The sequence below is a fragment of the Eleginops maclovinus genome, chromosome 1 (assembly GCF_036324505.1).
Source record: "Eleginops maclovinus isolate JMC-PN-2008 ecotype Puerto Natales chromosome 1, JC_Emac_rtc_rv5, whole genome shotgun sequence".
Classification (NCBI taxonomy): domain Eukaryota; kingdom Metazoa; phylum Chordata; class Actinopteri; order Perciformes; family Eleginopidae; genus Eleginops; species Eleginops maclovinus.
The window spans coordinates 595,385-617,524 of record NC_086349.1 but is presented as its reverse complement, the minus strand read 5'-3'; the positions used below and the strand labels follow the sequence as shown (position 1 = coordinate 617,524).

The 22,140-nt window shown below is 45.0% G+C and overlaps 1 protein-coding gene across 1 annotated transcript in view; it reads left to right on the top strand.

Annotated features, from left to right (window-relative positions):
- The window catches only part of vps13d (vacuolar protein sorting 13 homolog D), an 86,435-nt gene extending 69,178 nt beyond the window's left edge, over nt 1–17,257 (top strand). The window contains 23 exon segments of the mRNA XM_063882796.1: nt 186–377; nt 494–620; nt 841–983; nt 1,071–1,201; nt 1,858–2,033; nt 2,161–2,284; nt 2,904–3,139; nt 3,220–3,322; nt 4,908–5,065; nt 5,152–5,260; nt 7,137–7,307; nt 8,289–8,393; nt 8,506–8,655; nt 9,036–9,185; nt 9,321–9,417; nt 9,511–9,659; nt 11,347–11,481; nt 12,335–12,502; nt 12,744–12,876; nt 13,538–13,733; nt 14,378–14,509; nt 14,590–14,830; nt 16,424–17,257. Coding sequence (XP_063738866.1) covers nt 186–377; nt 494–620; nt 841–983; nt 1,071–1,201; nt 1,858–2,033; nt 2,161–2,284; nt 2,904–3,139; nt 3,220–3,322; nt 4,908–5,065; nt 5,152–5,260; nt 7,137–7,307; nt 8,289–8,393; nt 8,506–8,655; nt 9,036–9,185; nt 9,321–9,417; nt 9,511–9,659; nt 11,347–11,481; nt 12,335–12,502; nt 12,744–12,876; nt 13,538–13,733; nt 14,378–14,509; nt 14,590–14,830; nt 16,424–16,555 — 3,458 coding nt within the window. The 3' untranslated portion in view covers nt 16,556–17,257.
- The last annotated feature ends 4,883 nt before the right edge of the window (nt 17,258–22,140 follow it).

Below are 22,140 nucleotides of genomic sequence, written 5' to 3'. Positions count from 1 at the left end.
TGTAAAGGCAGACTGCATGGCTAGGTGCTTGATTTACAAACCTGTGGCAACGGGACTGAATGAAACACGTGAATTCAATGATTAAGAGGAGTGTCTCATTACTTTTGTCTATATAGTGTATATACTGTATATTGCAAATATACCTTTCCCCTCTTTCACTCTTGCTGTTCTTGTGTGTCCTTTAGGAGTCCTGCTGGAGAGCTTCCCTGTGTGCAAAGAGCTGCTTATTCCCCCCGGCACTCAGAACTATGTGGTGCGCATGAGGTTGTATGACACCAACAAACATCTGCTCTGCCTCACCATCCGCATCATCCTGCGAGCACAGGGGGCTCTGAAGATCCTGATCTCTGCCCCCTACTGGCTTATCAACAAGACTGGTAAAGTTTCATATCCAGTATAAACTACAGTTTAGCATTTTACAACAAAAAAACAGCCACTGCTTAAAGAACAAGCTTCTTTGTTATCATTCCCTTAAACAAATGTCCGTCCTTAGGCCTGCCGTTAATATTTCGTCAGGACAACGGCAAAGCTGATGCTGCTGGCCAGTTTGAGGAGCACGAGCTGGCCCGGAGCCTCAGCCCCCTGCTGTTCTGCTACACAGACAAGGAGCAGCCTGCTATGTGAGTGTGTGTCAGAGTCAGGGCTGAGCACAATCTGAACGGTCTACTGTCTGAGTTGGTGACAGACGTCCTCCTGCAGCCTTTGTTGTAAATGACAAATGGAGTTCAGTGTCGTCTGAGCCCTCAATCCCTAACTCTGAGAACTGGAGGAGCTGCTCTAAATGCATTCAGTATCACCACCAGGCAGTAACTCCAGTCTACCCGTCTATCTTGATCACAGGTGCACGATGCGGATCGGGAAAGGGATCCACCCAGACGGAGTTCCAGGCTGGTGCCAGGGCTTCTCCCTGGACGGGGGCAGTGGAGTGAGGGCAGTGAAGGTCATCCAGCACGGCAACAGGCCTGGCCTCATCTATAACATAGGCAAGTTAACCCAAAAAGGTCTCAGTTGTCACATGATCAATAGAAATGTCTGTCAGGTATTCATTGTTCCCTGCCTGATCCCCACAGGCATCAGTGTGCGGAAAGGGAAAGGACGCTACAGGGACACACACATAGTGACTTTTGCCCCGCGCTACCTCCTGGACAACCGCTCCACACACCAACTGGCCTTCGCTCAGAGAGAGTTTGCAAGAGGAAAGGTGAGGAATGAATCCAGAAACAGGTTCAGGTAGCTCAGTTGTAAACGCTCACACAGCACACAGGGATCTCAGGGGGGCCATGGACATGGTTTCATACCACTCTCTCTATCCATTTCCTGTCTGCATCTCTACGTATGTGCATGCGTGCACTCGCACTAATGCTCTTTAACCCCAAGCAGCAACTGAGTCCGGTCATTGAAGCCAGTGCAGTTGCCTTAAACCCGCATTCTCTCTAATATCCAGCAGGGGGAGACTCCACTGGCTGCAAAAAGAAGATTATTGTATATAATGTGTTAATTAGAAATCTTCTTCTTACTTCACAATAAATGTAGTTTCACAGTTCCATCACACCCAACATCACTTGTTCAGATCTTACCTTTTGAAAGTTAATTCTAATATTTTGGTCGCCTCAAAATGTCTTGTTTAGCATTCAGTTGACCTTAACTCCATCCTCTCTTGTCAGTTCTTGTTGTAAAAATACAAAATGGCCACGGCCAAAAAGCAGATAGTTACAGTATTCCACAAAGCCATGGGTGACATCATGGCGGATTCCTCCACCTGTCATATACAGCCAACGCCTTCCTCCAGTTTTTCCTACCAGGGGGACAGTAGGTCCAATATGACAGGAGTCATTGAAGATCTTTTTTTTATTATAGGGTACGGCTAACCCAGAGGGTTACATCTCCACCCTGCCGGGCTCCAGCGTGGTCTTCCACTGGCCCCGCAATGACTACGACCAGCTGCTGTGTGTGCGCCTCATGGACACCCCCAACTGCACTTGGTCAGGAGGCTTCGAGGTCAACAAACCAAAGTCCTTCCATATCAACATGAGGTGAGCTAAATATGCAGTATATAAACCCTCTCCAGAACACACAAATGTAATAACTATATATATAGTTATATATATATATATATATATATTGAAGTGAAGAATTTGGAGTGGATGTTGTTTTGAACAGGGACACACTGGGGAGCTGCTTCTTCCTGCGGACAGAGATCACCCTGAAGGGAGCCACCTACCAGATTTCCTTCTCTGACACGGACCAGCTGCCTCCACCCTTCCGTATCGACAACATCTCTGAAGTAAGCCCCTGTGCAGACCGCTTCAGTAGCATGTGTCTTTGTTTCCAAACCTACACCTTATGGACTTCCTGCTCTCTCCTCCTGTCTTTGTAGTCTGTGCATGCTAAGTCTTTCCGATGACGTTGAGTTATGTTGTGCACACACAGTAATAAAAAAGGTAAAAGTGAATAAATAGTGATGTTGATCAGTTATTTTTTAATCAATTCATTGATTGATATGGTCTTAAACTTAATAAACCTCTGTTAGTGTTAGCTGTTAGCTTGTTGTTTAGCCCTTCAGCAACCTGCTGCTAGCCGACTGCTAACGCTATGAGCTCTACTCCTGACCTTTTAAAGACCCGTTTGTTAATGTTTCATCATTTAGTAAAAACAAGGTGCCTCCAGGTTCAGCAGCATCAAACGCTTGAGTGTTTTGTTTGTCTCCTCCGTGTCTCTGCTCCCAAACAAATTAAAACATGATAAACATGGTGTGTATGCAACTTTACATGCGCACTAGTCAGTAGGCCATCAGATAAATAGAGTGTTAGAGGCATGTGATTCCAGGAGTGAAACATCTTGTTAATCGGGTCTAATCCCTCTTAATGAGAATGTTGAACAGATTCTGTTGTTCCCCCCATCAGGTGCCGATCCAGTGCTGGCAGCATGGTGTGGCTGATGTCCGCCTGCACACTGAGGTGAAGGCGGGCTGCGTGCTGGACTACGCCTGTGATGAGCCCACCCTGCCCCCCTACCTCACTCTGACTGTGAAGGGGGCGGGGTCCTCAGAGGTCACTGCAGACATGAACTTCTTCAGAGAGTACAACAAGCTTTACTACGAGAACTTCATCTACATCGCTGCCACACACACCTTCTCCCCGTACGACCTGACCAGTCACAGCACCATATATCTTATGTTCCTCTGTGTTCAAACGGTAAAGCTTCCTCTTGTTGTTGCAGGAGAGTGGAGAAGAGGCCTGTTGGGAAAAAGCGTCTGGTGAGCTGTGCTGAACTGGTTCTCGACGTGGACACTAAGACTCAAAGGGTCATCCTGAAAAAGAAGGTACTATCTTCATTCCAGGTGACCCACACTGAACAGGGTAGGGGGAGGGTGAGGGTGAGGTGAGAAAGGGCATGCACTGTTTAAAGACATGTGGTGAAACTTTAGAGGGGAACTAATACAGAAAATCCAAGTGCAAATCAACAAGGCAGAGACCAAGGAATCCTTTACTCACAGACTGCTGGTTGGCCTTCATGGTGCTGGGGGCCTGAGGGGACAAGGTGCTGAACAGGCGGGGGCAAGGTGGCTTTTGTTATATGACACATAGAAAATAAGTTCAGTGACAGACTAAATGCTGTACACAGGGACCTTAAGACAAATGAGATGTAGGACTTTTTAAATGCCCGGATGAAATTTAAGAAGAATTTTAAATATCGATTTCTGGATCCACATGACGCTGATGTGAGAATTTGGTAGATGATTTTTCCAAGACTTTTGAGAGATTGTTTTCATATTGTAATACCAATTAAGAGCCCTTAAAGACTTATAAGGGTAATGGAAACTTCTGGAGTCAAAACACAATGAGAACAGGGGAGAGCTGGAACTTGATGGAAACACTGAAGGTTTATTATGAAGTTAGAGCCAGAGAATTGACAAGATGTGCTGCAGCCACCAGGTGATCCCAGCGGTTCCCCGACCATTTTTGAGGTTCTCTCACCCCGGTCTCATGTATAACACTGGTTCTGAGAGAATAATCAACATTCTGCATAACAAGATAAAACAGGCAGAGCACTATAACCTCTATCAGCTGACGCCAACAGGCAGGAGGAAGGAGACAGAACACTGAGAGCGGCCCAAGGTCTCAGGCCTGAGCTCTGAGAGGGCAGGAGAAACAGAGAAACTGGGTCAAAGTTATGGGCTGATAGGAAAATATGTCCCCAACATTAAGGATCTGTTGGAACCCTGTGTAAGAATGTTTTATCAAACAGAAGCACACCCTGAGGAGTTATTTTAGTTCATCCATAGTGAAAATGAAACATAATATTTGCATCATATGATTGTAAACTAAACAGAGGGCAAACGGTTATTGGACATTTGAACACAAGTTTCTGCATATGACAGCTGCAGTTTCCTCCAGTTTTAAATGATATTCTTTAAAATATATGAGATATGGGCAACTATAATGTTTTTTTGCATACAAACATAAATCCAAATGATTTGGAAATCAATGATATTATTTTGTATTATATTTGCTTTGATTAAAACAAATATTATAAGCAGTATAGAACTAGTGTTTGGAAGTTAAACAGGTAATAAACTCCTCTTAATTTCTTGCCAAAACTACAATTTACAAGACTACATTTGAAATGTACTAGCTCTCCTCCTGATTTAACACGCATTCATTTTTTATATTTAGCATTATTATGAAGGAATTAATGGTGTTAGCCCAGGTTGATTAGGCTTACATTTTTTCTCTCTGCATGCCTCTGTGCCAAACACACACACAGTTTGCTGTCATTGTGCAGCTGTGGGTAAGCATTGGTGATAGGAACCCGGTAATGGAGTTCCTCCCAGGTTGCAGCCCCTGAAGAAAGTAACACAAAGTAGTGACTTTAACAACAATGACTGTGCTGTGATGGCTGTGCAGGAGCCGGGGAAGCGTTCCCAGCTGTGGAGGATGACGGGGACCGGCATGCTGTGCCATGAGGGCTCGTCCCCCCCGCAGAGCAAGCCTGCACAGCCCCGCCCCCTGGACTCTTCTCTGGTGCTGGACATCGCAGGGCTCGCAGCTGTTAGTGACAACAGGTGTGTAGTGTGTGTGGGATCAGCAGAGGTGTCTCTCATTGACGGTGTGTATCACTGAACACTCCCATCCTGTCTGTCTCTCCCAGTTTCGAGCCGCTGATGCTGAGGAGGCCAGACTCGCGCCGCAGCACCACCCAGACCTGGTACTTCAGCTCCGGCATGCTGACCTGCGGCCTGCCTCGGCTGGTGGTGCAGGTAGGAACACCAGGCTGTCTGTGTCTTTGATTTGCAATTTTGATGCATTAAAATGGAAAAAGAAGAAGATTAACCTTTATAATCTCCTTATGGGGAAATTCAGTGTTCCACTCTGTTTTATACACAAAGTACAAATACACACACATTACAAATATACTGTGTATATTATTATTAATACTGTTTCCGATTGGGACGTGCAGACTGAGCCAAGCTTTGATTCACGGGAAAAAAACACCAGGGGCACACTTTCCCACAATGCAATGCAGGCTGCACAGTCCCCCCAAATAATTGAGCTCAGTGCTACATTTATTCTGATGTGAACATGTAACAAAATACTGAGGTATGTAACTTCTCTAAGTCATTGATCCATGAAGTTCTAACATGTACCTTCTAGGGGTGTTGAAGTTAATCGTTTCTACAATGCATCGCAATGCGGACGTGAATGATTCTGCATCCATGCAGCGACTATAGCGTAGTTACGTCGCTTCTTGATTTTTCCCCGCACCATAATGCTTTTTATACACTTTATTGAACAATTATATCAATACATTATAACAAGGCACATAAACCTCAAGGTCCATTCCCAAGCGGACCTCTGGGCAGTGGGCACATTATGGATTTTATGAATTAAACAGGGAAGTACGCACGCTTAAAGTCTGTCACTCGGTTACGCTGACACAGACATCAAGGAACAGAAGTGACAGCGGCACAGCAACACCAAACACGGAGCAGTCTGCTTTACCCACCAACAAAAGCAACACAGTCCCAGAATCAACAGGCAGAATGACCCGCTCTGAATCAGTCTGTGTCGCTGCGACTCAGAGACACACATGGAGTTATCGCGTTACTGTCATGGCAGGTTTTTGGTGGATTTAACCAACTCTTGGATTGCAGAGTACGAACGTTTTCTCGTGATCTTCAGACGATAAATACTTCCGTAAAGTTTGTGAAGGCAGGAGGAAAACTTCCGCGATTATGGTCTCCTCTTAGTCCCCCCCCCCTGAAAATACTGAGTGACATGTTGATAGTAACCATAGTAACACATGACAGGGTTTTTTTTTAAGTATTGGCTTTCAGGCTATTAAAATATTGCTGAATTCAAATTATAAATACTTAAAAAGTGCTTGATCTAAAAAAAAACCTTATCATTCACTTAAGCAAATGTTGATCTCTGATTGAGATACGATGAGTCTAACTTAATCTCATAAATGCATGGGATTTATGAAACAGTAAGACAGAGAATATAAGTGTGTTTTTGTTTCAGTATGCTGTTGTAAATACTCCTGCTGTCCGCTGTATTCAGACTAAAGTAATGTTTGTGATGCCACATTAAGGACATTCATATCCTTTTGAGTTGAACACAGTTGAAGCTGCAGCTGAACTGTAGAAGTATTAGTTTGTTTTTTGAGGATAGAACAATTTCACACTTAGGGAGGCTAGACCTATACAATTTATTTATTTTGGTTAATAATTTAATGTCAAGACATTTATGTTATTGATTTCTAAAGCACTTTCAAAATAGTTCGTATTTATCTGACTGCTTGTATTCATTGAAGAAAAAGAAGCCATGTGCAGTAATATAGAAAAGCGGATGCATCGTGATATCGAATCGAGTCGTTGATAGGATAATCGTGATTGAATCGTGAGACCAGTGAAGATGCACAGCCCTAGTACCTTCACTGTGCTGTGATGATACTTTTAATAAATTCTTAGTTCCCAGTAAGGGAAAGAGTTGAAATAAAGAAAGGCATTGTTTGCCCAAGGCATAAATCCCTGAAAAGTCCCTGAAACTCTCTGCTCTCCTGTCAGCGCTGCGAGGATCAGAGTCTTGGGACTGGTGTCTGTGACTTTAGCTGATGTTGGATTTGTTCTTCAGGTGAAGGGTGGGCTGTCAGGTTTGTATGATGGAGCAGAGGTGGTGCTTGGACCAGACTCAAGCCTGCAGGCTCCTGGCCCTGAGCAACAGTTCATCAACCAGAAGATGAGGCCGGGTTCTGGTGTGCTGTCAGTCCAGGTGCTGCCGGACGGACCCACACGCGTCCTACAGGTCAGAGCCAAACGGTCCTCCTCTGGATTCATGGAGGAATGGTCTTTCAATGCATTGATGCAGAGCTGCCCCTTAAGAGGTTTTATTTTTGGCTTATCCCTAGGTCAATCACAATATATTCATGAATTCATCTAGCTGGCCTCTCTCCTCCACTCTTGTGCTGAGTATTAAAATGCTAGGCACTCCGTTCAGATGACTGATGAATGAAGAGATCCTAGAGGAGAGGCCCTTATTGAAAAATCTGAACCCTCATTTGAAGGTGTAGTTGTTCTGTAAAGTCTTAGAGTCACAGGTCCGTATGATGTACTGTGAAAAGCTATAGAAGACATGAGTAAGTTGTGTATTTTCTCACAAGTTTATACTCCAGTAAATGGGACGGAGATTGTAATAAAATACAAAGGAATTCAGGAACATTGCAGAAAGAACAGTCACATGACTTCTCTGAATGTTCCTGATGTCATTGTCCCTGTTCTGCTCTTAATGACTGAAACAGGACGGAGTCATGTGCAACCCAAAGGAAAATAATCAATTCACATATACTTATAGCACTATTTCTGTGAAAGGTGCTATTATAAATAAACATATTATTATTATTATTATTATTATTTACAACCCCATGACTGACAGCTCTTTATTTCTCTCTGTGTCTGTGAGGCAACAAGCTGCTGAATGTCTGCCCTCAGCTGTCACACTGAAGTATGAGGAGAGGAGGAATGTGTTGATCACTAACTAGCTGATTACTGAGCTTCACTCCACTGAAACATCCGTTTTCTTTGTTGCTGTCAATGACTGCTGTGTCATGTTCAACACTAATTAGCACAATGCTGGTAACTGAATGTAGAACAATGTGTTGCTTACCCCTGCTTCCATATATCACAGTTTTTATCTCAAATTTTCCTCTGCTGAAATGCTCTGGTAACATCTACTGTTTATTTCCATTGGCGTGGACCGCTTCACTTCCATTTGTGTGTCTGTTTGTAGATCAGTGATTTTAACCAGAGGAGAATGATCCGCAGCTCCCCCAGCACAGAGCAGGACCGGGGGAAGGAGGAGGTGAAGAAGAAGGAGCCTGAGCATGAGCTGGAGGTAACACTGAGACCGTTTGTGCTGACATCCTCTCTACCTCTCTGATCACAGACTGTGTGAGGTCTCAGGTTCTTACGGAGCCCCCCCCCCTCTAATGATGCTTTATTCTCAGGTGTTGGTGAACCTGGAGGAGGGTGTGGGGGTGTCTCTGGTCAACAAGGTCCCAGAGGAGTTGGTGTTCACCACACTGTCAGGGATAGATGTCCACTTCACTCGCACTGCGGCGAACGAGGTGCTGGAGCTCAGCATCCAGAACATCCAGGTGAGCCCCCCCCCCCACATTTACAGGAGCAGCCAGTCCTGAAACTGATGTGAACAGAAGTCCTCTTGGTTCCTCAGCATCTCACAGCACAATATAATAATAAGGCTCCACCATGGAAAAAACACAGATGTACAAACACACACACACCTCCTGCTGATAGGGCTAAACACGTTATCTTCAATTAAAATGTGAGGAGTGTATCTGTCACAGTGTTGCTTTGCTCTTCCTAGACCATACTTTAGATAAAGCAAAACTCTTTAAAAACAACGACTATGAAATGTAAGTCAACAGGAGGAATCTTTATTTAATAGAGCAACGATTGGATGCCTCTCAGCCTGTGGCGAGTGTTGTGTGAGCAGCGTGTGTGTTGTGCTCTGCAGGTGGACAACCAGCTGCTGGGCAGCACGCAGCCTGTGATGCTGTGTGTGACGCCTAGCTGCAGCGACAGCAGTGTGAGCGACAGCGGCCCCGCCCTGCAGGTCAACTCTGTGAAAGTTCCCAGCAGCCTCATGCTCACGGACCTGTTCAAGGTGAGGGCCACACTCAGGAAGTTAGACTAGTCTCAGATCCTCAGCAGGTGGTCGCTGGTCTCCTGACATGTGTAGTGTGCAGTGAGCAGTCGATAGAATCAGGGGACTGATGATGTGAGCGTGATGTGTTCACAGCACCTCATGGTGACCGCCCGCCGCTTCACCGTCATCATCGAGGAGAAGCTGCTGCTCAAGCTGCTCAGCTTCTTTGGATATGGACAGACTGAGGCTGGTGGGTCACTAGTTGATGTTCTTAAGATGTCTTTCATGCTGTTAGTAGCAGTCCTTTGGTTGTAATGATGTTCTGTTGCTGTGATGAATGCAGAGCTGGAGAAATTGGATGAACACATCTATGAGAAGCCCAGCGAGGAAACGGGACCTCCCAAGCGCTACTACTTTGAGAACCTGAAGATCAGCCTGCCCCAGGTCAAACTGAGTGTGTTCACCTCTCACAAGCTGCCCCCCGACCTCAAGGTAACCCAACACACTCACATTACTGTTGAAGTGTTAGTGGTCATAATCAGTGATGTCAGTAACGCGTTAATCTAACCTGACCACTTTTTTCAGTAACAAGTAATCAAACGTGTTACTCTTTCCTAACCAGTAATCAGATTAAAGTTACTTATCCAAGTCACCGTGCGTTACTATTTGTGTCATTTTCCTGAGTGAAAAGATATATGTTTTGCTTTGTTCTTGCGTCTCAGGGAGTGACATCTATGCGACAATTAAGTCACGTTTTCAGCAGGAGGACAACTCACGTGTAATACCACGCAGCGACACAAACGTTACCAACAATGGAGGGAGGAGAGAGATGCGCGTTTTCTAGCTGGAAATACAGTCACTATTTTGAGTTTGTGTCAGCTAAAGATGATAATATTAAGGTTCGTTGTACTCTCTGTGCCGGAGAAAAAGTTCTATCTAGCTTCAAAAACACTACGTCAAATCTGAAGAAACATTTAGAGTCGCAGCATGGCACAGTCAGACTTACAGAGCAGGTCCCACCAGGTGGAGCGAAGCAGAGAGCTGCGACTAAAGCAGGAGGTCCCCCACCACCCAAACAACAAAAGCTGGACCTCGGTGCAAAACCAGTAAGTGGGGGAGAGATGAAGAAGTTGGTCAGGCAGTATGAGGGCGGTGGTGGCGAAGTCCATAGGGGGTTGGCCTGGGAACTGGAAGGTCACCAGTTCAAGTCCCCGAAAGACCTAGTGCCACCGTGGTGTCCCTGAGCAAGACACTGGTTACCTACACTGCTCCCCGGGCGCCGTACATAATGGCAGCCCACTGCTCCTAACACTAGGATGGGTCAAATGCAGAGACCAGGGCGGTGGTGGCAAAGTCCATAGGGGCTTGGCCTGGGAACTGGAAGGTCACCAGTTCAAGTCCCCGAAAGACCAAGTGCCACCGTGGTGTCCCTGAGCAAGACACTGGTTACCTACAGACAGGGTCAAATGCAGAGATGCCTAGTACTTGTACTCTGTGCAATGACAATAAAGTTGAATCTTCTTCATCTTCTTCATCTTCTTCATGATGTAGAGGAAATACTGCCCTTAAACACATGTTGTCGGCAGCTGCTGAAAGTAACTAATAAAGTAACTTGTAATCTAACTTAGTTACTTTTAAAATCAAGTAATCAGTAAAGTAACTAAGTTACTTTTGAAAGGAGTAATCAGATTACTTTTTCAAGGTTACAGTGGCAACACTGGTCATAATGCATTGTGAGTACAGGAGAACTTCATATCAATGAACATAAAAGCCATCAGTCAGATGTAGTTCCCCATCAGTGTGTCCAGATATCTACTGACCTTTAAAGGCACATTATAGGAATAATTGTCATGAAAGATATATTATGTATGTGGACTTCAGGATGACTAAAGGGTCCAGCTGCCCTGAGAGGAGGAGAGGTAATACACTCTCCGAACATGAGATCAGCAGCAAGACTCACCTTTACACAAAATAATGATCCCAAAAACACACATGCACCCAAACATGCAGAGCAGTCAGCAGCAGTGTCCCCCAGTGTTTAATGAACTTACTAAAGCCTGCAGGTAGAGGGCCCATAGTCTTGGCATGTCTCTAAAGTGCTATAATAAGTTTGATGTCCCTCTGTAACTGTGCTTCACTGCTCCTCACATCTTTGAATAAGGCTGTGTGTTCTCTGTAGGCTCTGAAAGGCACCCTGGGCTTCCCTCTGGTCCGCTTTGAGGATGCTGTCATCAACATGTACCCCTTCACCAGAGTGCACCCCTATGAAACCCAGGAGATCATCATCAATGACATCCTCAAACACTTCAGAGAGGTACGCTGGGTTCTAATCTTTACCAGGGTTTCACTTAACTGCTTAGCATAAACTCAATCCAATCCATTGTAAGACTTTGTTGGCCAGCCATTCTCCATGTTTGAAAAGTAAAGTGAAGATCATTTCTATCAGCTGCTACATGCACAGCTCCACCTGTGTGTGACGTGTAGGCTGAGCTCCTCTGCTACATTCAATAAGATGATAGGACAAAACTGTAATGGTCCGATCAAGTCTGCTCCATTTGCAACATCACAAGGACGGATACACTTAGCACAAAAAGTAAGGACATTTGTGTTTGGTAGGTTACTTCTTTATGGTAACAAAGCTTCTTGGCAATAAATCTTACACCACCTGTTTATTTCTCTTTTAAATGGGGCCACATTTGTGAGGAACATGCATTTCTGGGAGGACCAGCTGATGTGAGATAATGTGCCAAATCTCATCTGCCGATGCCACACAGCTTCTTATTGCTGTTGCTACTGACTCTTGTTCTGAGCCTCTAGTACCCAGAGCATGGGCCCTGCTACAGGGGTCAGTTGGTGTCTGCTCCAAGGATCAGCATACCACGTTTGACTGATCTGGATAGATCATGTAATAGGGGAACTTTGAGCAGGTTTTCTGCGGAACCAAGTTGCAGCATTATTTGGCGGGAGCCCTACTAGTACAGTCTGCAAACTGAAGGCTAAGTTCCATATGACGGGGGTTGTCAGAGACGGGGCGTTTGATGTGTTTTATATTTGTATGCTGCATTGTTGGAGGAGCCTCAGACTTTTCCGGTTGCCATCCCTACCCTGAAGCTACTGTGCACATGATGATAAAGCCTTTAATCTTTGTATCACTTTTTCCTGTGCAGGAGCTGATGAGCCAGGCCGCTCAGATCCTGGGCTCCGTTGACTTCCTGGGGAACCCCATGGGGCTCCTGAACGACGTGACGGAGGGCATGTCTGAGCTCATCAAGTACGGCAACGTAGGGGGGCTCATACGCAATGTGACCCACGGAGTGTCCAATTCTGCTGCCAAGGTACCCGGCTCCTCCTCAGCTGTAGCAGTACAGGTGTTCCTGTGGAGTCAGCTCATGAATCTACAAATCTAAATCATGTGAAAGTTGTAAAAGATCTCATCTTTCTTCAGACTATTTTTAAGAATTGTAAAGGGTCCTTAGGTGCCTCTTAAATGAATGTAGTAGTAGTATTATTGTTATTATTATGATTATTGTTATTATTATGATGCATAGGGAGCACGTCCTGTTTCCTGTGTGTCAGTTTGCAGGGACGTTATCAGACGGGCTGGGAAAGACCATGGACAACCGGCACCAGAGTGAGCGAGAGTACATCCGGTACCACGGGGCCACCAGCGGGGAGCACCTGGTGGCAGGGATCCACGGACTGGCACATGGTACACCGTCACTCTGTGTCTGCACACAACTCTGGGCTTAAGAATTATTCCGTGGGCCCCCTGAACACTCAAAGCTCAAAAGAATCAGAGAATGCAGAGCTGGCTGTGAGGGTGGATTTTAACAAGGCATTAAATGTGTTGTGAGCGAGGACTTTGTGTATGTCTTAATAAGCTGTCAAACATTGTAAAGCGTTGTTAGGCATGTAATGGAGTTCCTTTCTCTCAGTACCCAGCAGCAGATAGACAGACAGACAGACAGACAGACAGAAACATACAATATAATAGAAGAAGAAAGGACATATATCATTAGATTATTTCAATATTACACCATATAATGGCAATGTGGAATAAACTGATTACTCTACAACAATCTCACTAAGCTACAGAATAAGACAGACACAGAAGCCCTCATGGCTATTCCCTCCTGCTGCTGCATGTGGGCATCCATGATGGTGTCAATGGGAAACTGACCAAATGAATCATGGGAAGTGTCTTCACCTCTTGTATAATGTATTGCTGTTATTTCTCCTTATCCCACAGAAGAAATGGATAGTATGTTAGAGCAGTAGACGGGACAGTGCGTCCTCTCAGCACCGCTGATGGTGCAGGAGGAGCTTGCTCCCTGGTCTGTGACAACTCTTTGACATGTCTCCCTCCCCAGGTATCATTGGAGGCATGACGAGCATCATCACCTCCACGGTGGAGGGCGTGAAGACTGAGGGCGGAGTGGGCGGCTTCTTCTCGGGCCTGGGCAAAGGTCTGGTCGGCACAGTGACCAAACCGGTGGCTGGGGCTCTGGACTTTGCCTCAGAGACGGCTCAGACGGTCCGGGACATGGCTAGTCTCAGTAACCACAGGTGGGCTGAGTCTACTACCAGTATAATCTGCAGCAGTACCACAGAGCGCCCCAGGCTTTCTTCTCACATGCACAGCTGCAGCATAGATGGTGGAAATACGCTCATATGAAAATGGCGGAGTTAGCAGCATGGGACACATTAAAAAACATGTGGAGTGTCATAAACTATAAATCAAACAAATATGAACGAGTTAACACAGGATGAAAACACTGTAGGAAGAACAGCTGACTGAATACATCATGATCAGATTAGTAGATCTGACTAATTACTGTGATGCTTGGATGCATTATTCTAGAATAATTAATATATGTTCACCCCTTAAAATCATATATTATTACATAATGCTGCCTTGAATTACATTTGAGGGATCATCAATGTAATGTGGTATTTAGAGTTTTAGGAAATATAATATTGGATATAGTCTGCTTCATTCATCAAAGCACAGGGGATCAACACGTCAACATGAAGGAGTGTGCGACATGACAGCGATCTGAACTTACAGACTGCATGCATCGCTCTGAGTTACTGCTCAGGGTACTCAGGGTTATTTTGAAGTTACCTTTGATTACTGTAAAGTTCTAATAGTCAGTGCAAATCCTGCTGATGTGATGCTGTGTTGATTAGCTGTGTGTGTTGTGTTGCAGGCTGGGGGTGCAGCGGGTCAGGAAGCCGCGCTGCTGTAAGGGCCCCCAGGGTCTGCTCCCCCGACACTCGGCCACTCAGGCAGAGGGGCAAGAGCAGCTGTTCCGCCTGACGGACAACATCCACTCTGAGTTGTGAGTCTCCTGTCACTGTGTGTGTCTGAACCCTACTGACCTGCTGTTCATCACACTGACTGTTTACTGCCCCCCCCCAGCTTCATAGCTGTAGAGCCCATCGACAGCTACTGCGTCCTCATCTCCTCTAAGGTGGTGTACTTCCTGCGGCCGGGGGAGTACGTGGACCGAGAGGCCATCTTCCTGGAGGTGAAGTACGACGACCTGTACCACTGCCTTGTCTCTAAGGATCATGGGAAGGTGTATGTGCAGCTCACCAAGAAGGCAGAGAGCACCAGCAGTGGGGTGGCCATGCCGGGACCCTCCCACCAGAAACCCATGGTGAGAGAAAGAGTTGAAAATATACAAGTTGAACGTGATGCCATATTAGATCGAATACAAATGTAAAATGTACAGGATGGAGTAGTGAGGTTCAGCTAACAGAGAGAGGCTACAGAGCAGAGGGTCAGAGGGGAGCTGTTGGACAGAGTTATGGCCGTAGGCAGGAATGTTCTGCTGTACCTGTCCTTGTGACAGCAGAGCTGGAGCAGTCTAGTGAAGGAGCTCCGCTGTATGTCCAGCTGCAGGTGGAGAGGGTGGGGGGGTTATCCATGATGGACAGCAGTCTGTTGAGAGTCCTCCTCTCCATCACAGCCTCAAAAGGGTCCAGTTTGATGCCGATGACAGAGCCAGCTTTCTTAAATCCTGGATATCTTCAAATCCTCACCTCTTCACCATAGCCTTTGACAACTAACTCAACTTAGTCCCCCGTTCTTCTACCACAACTGCCATTATTTTGTTTTTTATTTTTATTTTTATTTTTTCTATTCTTTTATTTGCCCTACTTTTTTGTTTGTGTATTTGTTTTCTGTCTGTCCTCACTACATGGAAAGCGGCCTTGGGTACCTAGAAAGGCGCTACACAAATTGAAATTATTATTATTATTATTATTATTATTATTACTATCCTGTTTATTCAGTCTGATGCTGTCCCCCCAGCAAACTGCAGCAAAGAACAGTTCACTGGCAACAACAGACTGGTAGAAGAACTCCAACATCTTGCTGCACACGTTGAAGGATCTTAGCCTCCTCAGGAAATATAGTCGGCTGCTCCCCTTCTTGTACACATCGTCAGTGTTGGCCCTCCAGTTCAGTACGTTGTCTAGGTGCACTTCCAAGTACTTGTAATCCTCCACCACAGCCACATCCTCTCGCAGAATGCACAGAGCTGTGGAGACATCCTCTTCTTCCTGAAGTCAATGACCATCTCTCTGGTCTTGACCACATTCAAAAGCAGATGATTTCTTCCAGTCAACGCAACAAAATCCTCCACCAGCGCTCTGTACTCCTCCTCCCCCTTTCCTCTTTGAGAAATCAAAGAAGGTGATTCTCACAGTGCATCCTGAGCCATCCAGGTATGAGTGAGCACGCTGCAGCAGGTAGATAATGGCATCGTCCACCCCCAGGTGAGGCTGGTAGGCAAATTGCAGAGGATCTAGAAATGATCTCACCTGCGGTCTGAGATTGGACAAGACCATTCTCTCCAGCACCTTCATCACATGAGATGTGAGAGCTACTGGCAAATAGTCATTGAGCCCAGACGGAGTCGTCTTTTTAGGGACAGGAACAACACAGGACCTCTTCCACAGCACCGGGATGGTCTCGCAGGCTCAGGTTGAACAGGTGTTGAAGAACTGGAGACAGCTGGCTGGGGCAGGTCTTCAGAACCCTGGGGCTGACAACATAAAAGCTCCTCCAGCACTTTGGACTGCTTAAGCGGGAAAGAGTAATATTCCCAGAATGACTGAGCTTTCTTTTCTATATGAGCTCCTGATAGGTGCTTATGATACCAGTTATATGATTTCACCTTCATTCACACCTCAATCTCTTTATTTTCAATGTGTTAACAGTAACCCTGTATCGGTCCTCTCCCCAGGTCCATGTGAAAAGTGAGAGTCTGGCCATCAAAATCTCTCAGGAAATCAACTATGCCAAGAGTCTGTACTACGAGCAGCAGCTGATGCTTCCTGCCAGCGAGAACGAGGACTGCTTACTGCTGGAGTCCTAATCACTGTTTTACAAGGATTGGTCACTTTTCTTAAAACCTGAGACGGTCAGGGCTTTTATTGATATTTGTAGGCCTGAGTATTTTAAAGGGAACAGTCGGACCCGTGGCTCAGTCACATGACCTGATGTCTGGCAATTGAAATCTCATCATATGCGAGGCACTGTGAGTTTGATGAAGAAACACTGGCTCCATGTTTATATGTTCTATATGTTTGTGTATAGACAGAAATGTAAATATAGCTGCATACCAATCCCAAACACCAGTGTACATACTGTATTGATTATGAAGTGTGGAGAACAACAGAACAAGCCGATGTGAAATATAAAACAAACTGCCTTTCCCTCTATTTTGTGTATTAGTGAAAATTACTTGGCGGAAGGGGGGTAATAGCACTGACACAGGGAGGGAGGGGACCTGCAGCCCCCCCCTGCCTCACACACTGAAGCTGCCTGTCTCCGTCTCTGCCTTTTACAATCACACACCTCCAGGTCGGACATGTTTTATTTGAACCCTTTTTTAACGAGATGCTTCCATCTGCAGAGTCCTGCTCCACAGGGCGGAGCACCCTTCCTGAGTGTTGGTGTTTGGGTTTAGCTTGGTGTCAGGAGAGATATTCCTGAGTTATGTGTTAGAGGAGTGGATATGTGCTCTTTACAATAACCTTCATGTGGACACACTTCAAATAAAGCCCCCCTGACAGCAGCACTGTGTGGCCCTTCATTTCTAGACTGCAGCGTGCACTGTGTTCAGGCTCTGCTTCATAATAAAACATGGCCTCTAAAATCAAGCTAAGATTGAGGCTTAACAAATTTGCTTATCTGACATGAAGTCAGCCAACAACCCCCAATGTGTGACATCACTTCTTACTCTGCCTCCTGCCCCTGCCTAACCCACACCCCTGTCTAATCACAATTCAAAGAAATGAACCAATCCAAACAATTAGAGCATCAGTGCTCAGCTCAGGACCTGAAGGCTCCACGATACCTCTCACTTCTCCAGAAATATCTAACTTAAGATCTCCTATTATGCTAAGTGTTTTGCTCATCATCCCCCTCTATTTCAGCCCTGTTCCTGAAGTGCTGATTCTGTGACTGTAGCTTTAAATGAACTAGCTGCTGCTGGCCACCCCCCTTTGGAGCATCATGATCTCTTCTCTGCGAGAAACTCAGCTAAACGCCGCCGTGATTAAACGCCATATTATGTTCCAAACCACATCCAGCATTATTTCTGAAACAGTATGGAGCTCAAACGTTTCTCTCGGTTTACCACAAGAACAGGACCTTTATATTACACACAGTCTCTCCAGTTAGGGCGGACGCGTATTTGTCCTCCTTAGGTGCATACCATCCTTAGAAGGAGGACAAATACGCGTCCGGCTTGATGCTGCGCCGGACGCCGGACAGGGCATTGAAAAGCCGGACTGTCCGGCCTATAGCCGGACGTCTGGCCACCCTACCTGGTCACCCTATCTCCAGTACAGCATTAGCTCTGAGTGTTAGCATGCTTGCTAAAGTAAACACAGACCATATTACTACCAGAACAGAGGGGATTGCAGCTGTATATGGGGGACGATAGGTTGGGACTTGTCACGAAGGCGGGACGTTGCCAGGAGTTCAATGTAAAGCCTAAGTCTGGTATGGTAGGCAATGGCGAGAGACAAATAATGTTTTGAATTGTGCCATGAATTACACATATGATGTGAAAAATGTCTGTCAATTTAAAAGATAATTTTGCGAGTCTAGAAAAAAAAAAGTTTTATTGTGAAACTGTGAAGTAACACTTATTTTTTGTGTGAAACCGCTCTATGAACTACATCTCTGGTCTCACAATACACGTCACCACCACCAAAAGCGAAAGAACAAGCAAGACCCATTGCTGATATGCCTACAACTTGGTACAAAGCGCACAGACATCTTGTTAAAGTTATCTTGATACCTCTTATATTTAGTGGAGTGAAAAATTATGACATCAGTTATGACATCACTTACTCTTGGATTTTTAGTATTTCTAGTTGCCTATTTTAATAGTCTTATATTTCAACAGTTTTACAATAAACTAACTTTTTAGACTTGGAAATTATTTCTTAAGATTGAAAACATCATATGTGTAATTGATGGCACAATTCAAACGGGATCAAACAATTATTGCTCTCTCGCCATTGACTAAAATACATATTTTTTCTGAAATAAGATCCTATGGTGGTCCATCGGAAAGGGTGGGACTTAGGCTCTCTATGTAAAGTCAGCCCACATTTTCCTTATTACGTCATAAGGAAAACCATCAAAGCTGTGTACAGTAAGGATGGGGTACTGCAGTCGCTTTACCGCACCGTTGTGACGAAAAGAGAGCTAAACCAGAAGGCAAAGCTCTCTGTCTACCGGGCCATCTTCGTTCCTACCCTCACCTATGGTCATGAAGGATGGGTCATGACCGAAAGAACGAGATCACGGATACAAGCGGCCGGAATGGGATTTCTCCGCAGGGTGGCTGGCATCTCCCTTAGGGATAAGGTGAGAAGTTCAGTCATCCGGGTGGGACTCGGAGTAGAACCGCTGCTCCTTTGCGTTGAAAGGAGCCAGTTGAGGTGGTTCGGGCACCAAGTGAGGATGCCACCTGGGCGCCTCCCTAGGGAGGTGTTCCAGGCACGTCCAGCTGGGAAGAGACCGAGGGGTAGACCTAGGACCAGGTGGAGGGATTATATCTCTTCGCTGGCCTGGGAGAGCCTTGGAAGTCCCCCAGTCAGAGCTGGTTGATGTGGCCAGGGAAAGGAAAGTTTGGGGCTCTCTGCTGGAGCTGTTACCTCCGCGACCCTGACGGAAAAGCGGGAGAAGATGGATGGATGGATGGATGGAAAACAACTCTGGATCAGCTTGTTTGTACCCCCGTTTTTAGAGATGAGGGTAAGGAGGAAAAGAGAGAGGGTTGTATTTTCTGACTCTGCAACTCTCTTTACACACCAGGGACACATATTTATGTATAAAAGACACCAAAAGGGGCATTTTGCCCCCCCCCCCCCCGCATAACTTGATTTCTGATCATAAGAAGATTTGTGCAGCTTCATACAAAGCAAGTGCCACGCAACTGCTCTGTACTCGCCGTGCAAACTGGGAGGGGCAGCACCGGTCTCTACAGTTCTACATTTTGATACCACACACCTTTTAAGAGCAGGAAAACAACACGTTTGTACAGCATGCAAAAAAACGAAAGGTTTTCTGTCCCAAACTGCATGTGATTGTCATAAATTGAGCCTGTCTTCAGACCAGAGACTGCTGGGTAAACATAGAACCTATTACAGTTCAGTCAGAAATCTGGAGGTCAGAGTTCAAGGCCCCCTTGTGGGTAGAGCCATGTCAGCTCTTCCCTCGCCAAAAATGTGCTTCGGAGGTTTTTCCCTAGAAGCTAGCAGCACGTGTTTGGTACCAATGTATTCATTAGGTTCTTGTAGTTCCTTTTAGTACCAGTACTTTCCTTTGGCTTTAAAACTGTGTGGTTAAACGGCGAGAGTTCACGTCTAGGGTAAAACATTTTTTTTTTTTGTGATCAATTTTTTATTGACATCAGTTCAACACTTACATACAAGATCTTCCTGTACAGGTAGATTATATTGATGTCTTTTTGTCTTTTGTCATAACAAGGTTTCCCCGCCCCCCTCCCCCTCCCAACCACCCTCCCCCCACCCCGCGGTCTGCTGAGAGAAAAAAAAAACCCACACAAAATGAGAATAAAACAAAACAAAATAAAACTAAAAATTAAAAGGTAAAATCACACCTTGTCTAATCATCCTCTACAGAAATATTATCTGGTTCTTTTTCAATAGAGTTCAACATATCAGAGATCTGCTTAGCTGCGTCTTTCCATAGGTCAATAGTTCTCCGTTTTGCCTTGTTTATCCTTGCTGTAGAAAGCTCAAGTAGGACAATGTCCAAGAAATAAGCCATCCACTTCTGCATAGAAAGTGAGTGTGGTGGCTACCATCTCTGCACTATCATTTTCTTGGCTGCTGTTGATCCTGCAAGCCAGATTTTTCTCTGTTTTTCAAACAGTTGAAGTTTGGAATCATCATTCAATAACCAGACAATGGGGTCAACCGGAATTGGACGGGCTATTAAATCACCTATAGTCTTTTGTGCCAAAATTCCTGTACTTCTTCACACTCCCAGACCATGTGTAGAAAGGTCCCATTTTGTTCTGGTTTACAGAAAGTGCAGTGGGGACTTGGAATGACTTTTGTAATGTACCTTTTCTGAGGAGTCCAGTATGTCCTATGACAGATGTTAAAGTGAATCTGTTGGTGGTTTGGGTTTTTAGAGCAATGAAAAATGTTATCCCACACTGCTTCCCAGTCAATCATGTCGTTTTCAATGTTTAAATCTCGTTCCCATATTTGAATTAGAGCATAGCATGTAGTCAATGCGAGAATGTGTTAGGTGACGCGTGGAGAAGAATGTGTAGTCTTTGCTAGTTGGGTTATGAAGTCTCCAAATGTCTGTCAAGTGCAGACTGTCCAATGATGTTTTAAACATCTCTGACACCTGTTGTTGAGCTTTCGTGTAGGTAACACCTGATCTGTCTTGTTTTAAATCCAGCACTGCATTCATATCTCCTCCTATAATTAAAGAATATTCACTAACTGAGAGCGCAAGCAACTCATTAGTTAATCTTGGGAAAAAAGTGTCATCAAATATGGCTGGTGCATATACAGACACAAAAGCAATTTTCCTATCACCTATGGTGGAACATATATAAGATATTCTTCCAGTGGTGTCTTTGCTACATTTATCTATGGTAAGGCCGCATTTCCTTGATATAAGTATAGTGGAGCCCTTGGTCTTAGTATTATCACTAGATGAAGCCACTACTTTGTAATATTTATTTTGTAGACGATTCACATCTTTCTGGCGCAGGTGTGTTTCTTGTATGAGCGCTATGTCTTTACGCTTTCTTTTTAGAAGATCCAAAAACTTGTGACGTTTGACTGGGCTATTGAGACCTCTAATATTAACTGACATAACAGAAAGTTCAGCCATTTTCTAAATGGTGCTGTAGATTGACATGTACTCTATCTGACTTTTCTACTAAAAGGATTTTAATACCAGACTGTATAGCTAGAAAAATAAGCAAGGTGTGACAAAAACATAAAATATAAAATCCCCCTTTCCCCCCGAGACCGCAACACCCCCCATACAAGAATAAGATACATGGCCACATCAAACGCAGTTAACGCTATTCCCAGCCCACCCCCCACCCCCCCCCTCCACCACGTAACAGAAAGAAGAAAAAAATTTATACACAGGTCTTGTGGTTTCCACATATTAAACAAGCAGTTACAGTAGGTAACATTTTAGGCTATTTAAGTTGCAAAAGTAGCCTAGATCTAACATTTACAGAACAGTGTTAAGCCCTCTACGGGGAGTAACTGAAGTGAATAAAGTCTGCAGGCCATATTAAAGCATAGCCTGATGATCACCGTTTACTTGTCATTTTGTCCATTCAGCTCGGAACGTTACTATTGCGTCTGTACTTACATATCCTCTCCAATCACTACACCACACCACAATCGTTCAGTTCTCATTCCACATTAGGTG